General features: G+C 34.2%; 1 protein-coding gene across 1 annotated transcript; it reads right to left on the reverse strand.

Moving 5' to 3' along the window:
• Nucleotides 1–4,334: 4,334 nt before the first annotated feature.
• Nucleotides 4,335–4,877, reverse strand: LOC100352995 (large ribosomal subunit protein uL6-like). The gene has a single exon (XM_051843216.2). The coding sequence runs from the start codon at nt 4,856–4,858 to the stop codon at nt 4,361–4,363; it is 498 nt and encodes a 165-aa protein (XP_051699176.2). The 5' UTR covers nt 4,859–4,877; the 3' UTR covers nt 4,335–4,360.
• Between the last annotated feature and the right edge of the window lie 743 nt (nt 4,878–5,620).

The raw sequence follows: 5,620 nt of genomic DNA on the forward strand, positions 1-5,620 counted from the left end.
ATTATAACAATATTGAAAATTCTGTCAAAAATATTTCAATATTTCAAATTGAAATCTTCAGAAATTAAAGTTAGAAATAAGCAAAGATATTACATTTTTAGTCATTATTTCTAAAACAATATATTTTTCTTTAGAGTCAGAAATACTTCTAAGCATTAAATTTCCTACCATGTTTAGAAAAAGCTCATTGTGAGAAAATATTTTTAACAACAATAGATGATAATAGCTTGCATAATTTTAAGTAGCTATTTAAGGTATTTGGAATATATTAACCTAACAGTGACAAGCAGATTTAAAGCAATAACCCCAAGATTCCCACTGCCTGATCTATATGCTCTGTAAAATCACCCCTCCTTGCCTATGAACATGAACTGCAAAGAAGATGGGATAGCAACTCCCACAATGTAATTACATTACTTTAAATGGCATCACTGACTTTAAAGGAGATAATCTTCAGTTATCAGGTGAGCTCTGATGGTGTTGATGGGGGCATGGTGGTACAGTGGGTTAAGCTACCACTTGCAATATGTGCATCCCATGTCAGAGTGCTGATTTAGGTCCTGACTCCGACTCTGGCTTGAGAATGTAGGAAACTGTATGACAAGCACCTGAATGTGAGCCAGGAGCCAGGAGCTTCCTCCAGGTCTCCCATTCGGGTGCAGGGGCGCAAGCACTTGGGCCATCCTCTTCTGCTTTCCCAGGCACATTAGCAAGGCACTTGATGGAAAGTGGAACAGCTGGGACCCAGACCAGTGACCATATGTGGTGCTGGCATCACAGGCTGTGGCTTTACCTGCTATGCCACAATGCCAGCCCCAGAAGGGGGTCCTGAGTTTGAGATAAGAATACAGTAGGTCAAGCCCCTGGATTTTTGTCTTGTGAGAACCTGAGCAGAGGATGAATTAGTCAACAGCTATTGTTTTAAGCTGCTATATTGTTGGTAATTTCTTTGATAAGCAGCAATAGAAGATAAACAAACACCTTAAACTGATAACTCAAGTTCTTGTCCAAAGCAGGATATGCTGTTAAAATTTCATCTCAAAGAATACTAAAATACCTTTGGACAGTCCGAGGTAAAATTTATATCAATTCCTTGGACAAAATTCTGCTGTCCACAAATTTCCTACATTCTATGTATGTTTCTTAAGCAATGTCAGCATTTTGGATGTTTTCTCAATATCTGGGTGTGGCACTGCACATATAGACACATTCTGTTTTCTTTTCCTATCCAAAGAGATGTAGAGATGTGTTTGCTCTTCTGAAAATTCAGGTAGCAGTGTGATTGTTGAAGTCATATTTAACAGTCTGATAGATCTGATAACATACTAAAAAGTATGAGCATCATTAGAATGTATCTTTATTACAATGTAAAGATTCCTTTTAAAAAGAAGACCCTTCAAAATTACTGGTTTTTTTTTACTTATTTTTATTTTAATGGCAGAGAGACAGAGACATTCTCCACCTGTCGATTCACTGCGTAAATACCTATAATAGCCAAAGTTGGGTCAGGCCAAACCATAACCCAATTCCATAACTGGAATTCAGTACAGGTCTCACGTGAGTGGTAAGAACCCAATTACTTGAGGCACCAGCTACTGCTACCCAGGGTGCACATTAGCAGGAAGCTGCAACAGGAAGTGGAACTAGTACACAAACCCAGGCATACTGATAAGGGATGCAGGCTTTCAGTGTCCTCCTCTCTAAATTCTATTTTTTTATGATCAAGAGATAAAGAACACTTTAAGAAAGAGTCAAATTTCTAAATTATCGTATAAACCCAAAGCTCTCAACACCCAAGGCTGGGAGAGGCTGAAGTCAAGAGCTAGGAATCCCATCCTCTTCTCCCACAAGGGTGGCAGGGACCAAGTACTTGAGCCATCATGTGCTGCCTTGCAGGGTAGGCATTGCCTGGAAGCTGGACTGGTAGCAGAGTGACTGGTACTCAAAGCAAGAGCTCCGGTACAGGATGTGGCCATCCCAAGCAGAGAGTTAAGCTGTGGCACCGGAAGCTCACTCTACCAAGTTTCTGAAGAGCATTCCAAGCACATCGTTTTTCATAATGTATCAGCTCATGTACAGAGCACTGTGCCGAATTTACACATATCATTACATTAACAGCAAATATTTCCATATAGCAGCATTTACTAAGTTATGTAGCTACTGAAAATTTTACAAATGCTACTTTTTAGTTTTGTTTTTGTTTGTTTTTTTCTTTAACACAAATTGGCTTTTCAGTAACTTATAATTGTCACAGATACTGAGGTGTTTATTTCTCTGATGTTTTTTAACATAGAGGGGCACAGTTTTTATTTTGCTTCCTATTTATTCAACATTCTATCAGATTATACAATTTAATTTTCAAATAAAATGTAAAATGTGAAAAGACAACATTACCTAAAATGTATTCTTGATTATTTGAGTATTTCCAATAATGAAATAAAAGCAAATGATAAAAGAATATCTTGCTTTATGGCTTTATTCAATCATATCCTTTTCACTGTATCAAAAAGAATGAATATCAATCACCTTTTTGCCCTTCACATTCAGAATAGAAAAGAAGAAAATAAAAAGAAAAAATGGTCAGAGAATTTATTCCTAGATAACTGAAGTTGGCCAGAAAACAAATAGCTAAGAGTTTCCACCTTAATTTCTTTGAAAAATGAAATGTGACTTTTATTATCTCCAACTTAATGCATTTCTTTGGAAACTCTGAAATATATTTAGAAACCCAAAATGAAAGCATTTCTAATTCAAAAATATTTGAAATGTAAACCTTTTCTATAGATTCAATTTAGATTACATATGCAGATTTATTTGAGAGAGAACTTCTGAATAAACTACCTGTAATGCTACAAAGGGCATCATAAATTAATTTTAATATTAGATTTTTAAAAGCCATTTAAGTACAGAAATTTAAATGATATAATATATATATATGGATGTTTTTATATACATTTGTAGGTAAAGTGGCACACCAAAATGTTGCACAAACAAAATGTTTGTGCAACAAACAGTTCTATAAAACAAAAGCTAGATGGGTCTGTTTCAATGAATTCCTGTTGTTGAATAACCTGGTTGGAACTGTGTGACATGAATTCTGGTTCCCAGCTGGAAACCTAGGTCTTCTGTACTGATGAGTCCCTCTAGTATTACATATGTAGCACAATTCTTAAACGATGACACTTTGTGGATTCTACCTCATTATTATTTAAATAAGTTCATAAATATTTTACTTAGAATTCAGGAATAGAAGCCTTGCATCTGGATGCTCTAATGGTATGGGTTCCCATCTAATTTGTTTTTCTATCAGATGTAAGCGTATTATCATAAAATATGGTAATAGTAGAACATTATCTTAGAAAAATGCTAGGCTAATAATATAATGTAAAAAACCTATCATCATCTCAATGCATTTCTAGATCCTTGAACTCGATTTGTAGAGAATCTATGAACAGAGAGGAAGGACCAAGAAGTCCAAGCTATATCTGTAGATTAGAACCTTCTGATAGTAAAATATATTAAATTAAGTCATACTAATACAAAGCTGGAAAAGTTAAGGTTCTCCCAGGGATGTTAACTTATACCAATTTAATATATATAACATGTGGTATTTTAAATTACTAGTTAGGTTTCTAAATATATATATTGTTGTGCAGACTGTATAATGTTGAAGATGTAATGTTACCATGAGAACTGTAACTTTTCTGTTCTGACATATATGTGTAGATTTGTTACCTTGTTCTTACATTAGCATGGAATTGCTTTTCACATATATTTCTCATGGTTCTAAAAGAGAAAGTATAAAAAAGTGACTTTAAAACACCATGTATATAGAATCATACATAATATATAATATTGCTACATTATAAGTATAATCAATATTTCAAAAAGGGTGACCATAATATACCAAACTCAAAAAAATTTACAGTTTTAGTCATTTAATTTTAATTTCTTGATATAAAAATTAATATGAAATTTTTATTACATTTTATTTCCTTAACTTGTGATGTCTCTGGACATATTATTTATCATCTGTGACAATTAGAAAAGTAATGGTTTTTAAGTGTTATATTTTATTAATGTCTATTAATATTGTTTTCATCCTTCAAATATTATTTTAAATAAAAAGTAGTGCTACAAGTGATAAAACATTTCTTAAATAAACATTTACATTTATGAAAACTTTAAATATATAGAAGGAACTTAGGAAGTAAGATTTTGCATATGTTCTGATTTCACTTATTAATCAATTAAGGCAGAAAAAAATTTTTTTTCAAATCAATAATCTTTTATTGCATTATTAAAATACCACAAGACACAATCTGGGTTCTTGTTTCTGCAGCCGGATAACTTTTAGGTCTTATTCATCAGCCTGTTGAACTGTTCCTTTTTCAGAGACATAGATACCATCCAAAAATTTTCTGATATCTTTATTTTTAGCTGTTGTTGCCTGCTGAATCAAAGCAGCTGGCTTCATCCGAACCCTTCGGATGTACTTTTCACCCAAGAAATTTCTAATTTCAACAAGAGACCCATTCTCTTGAATAACCACGTTGATGGGGAAGTGAGCATACACTGACCTCATCTTGTAACGGAAGCCCAGTGTAACCCCCTTGATCATATTCTGTATGTGACTACAGATCGTGCGAACAGTTGCCAGTTCCTTTCTATTTCCCCACCATTTGTCAACCCAGAGCCTCTTCTTTTTCTTTCCCAGGAGACTGAGTTCCACATTGATGTGATTGAAGTCCCTCCGCAGGGTTCCTCTGGGCCCCTTCACAATGACTGTGCGCCCCTTCAGACTGATGTTGACATTTTTTGGGATGTCGACCGTCTGATTGCTGAGAATGGTCTTCATTCTCGCAGTAGATGCGGCAAAGAGGCAGAAAAAATTTAACATTACATTTATGACATTTCTTTATCTTGATAGCAGATAAAGAAAATAAATTTGGATGATCTTATACTTTGTGAGAGTGAAAACTCTCATGTGTACACAGCTGTTTAATATTTTATAAAACTCTTGAAACTAAGACAACTTTTAAAATTAATCACATATCTTAAATCATGTTTCAGACCAAGGGCTCTTAAGGAATGTTCTCTGTTCTCTGATTTTGCCTAACCTCAATGCAAACAAACATGAAACCAATTGAAATTGAATAGGAGAACTGAAGTTCAATAGCAATTTTACTTGTGAAGTTATGAAGTAGGCACTGAACTTAAATATAATATTTTGCACATGATAGGGAATAAAAACAATAGTCACCAATCACTTGGTTGGTGCATAGAAATAAATTGTAATTTTCATCATTGAATATTGAAATGTTTTGTGAATGTGCCATAAAGTGAATATACATTAAAATAAAGACAGAAGAGGTGTGGGAATGCCAGTTTATGATAGACTACCTTACTGTGTAACTGTGCTGGCTATACACAACAGATCCAGGTCACTCTGAGTGCTTCTAGGAGCATTTCTCGAAAATTACATATAGAAGTCACTCTTTGCAAAGAGATTGCTTGGAAAGGCTTCTCAGGGATGGACATATTTCACATGTGAGCTCTCAAATAAGGGTGTGTTCAAGTGATTTTTTTTTTTTTTAAGCAGAACACTTGAAAAAGAACA

The sequence above is a fragment of the Oryctolagus cuniculus genome, chromosome 2 (assembly GCF_964237555.1).
Source record: "Oryctolagus cuniculus chromosome 2, mOryCun1.1, whole genome shotgun sequence".
Lineage (NCBI taxonomy): Eukaryota > Metazoa > Chordata > Mammalia > Lagomorpha > Leporidae > Oryctolagus > Oryctolagus cuniculus.

Excerpts from the sequence above, each read along its gene's own strand:
- LOC100352995 (XM_051843216.2), bottom strand. The coding sequence starts at position 4,858 with ATGAAGACCATTCTCAGCAATCAGACGGTCGACATCCCAAAAAATGTC.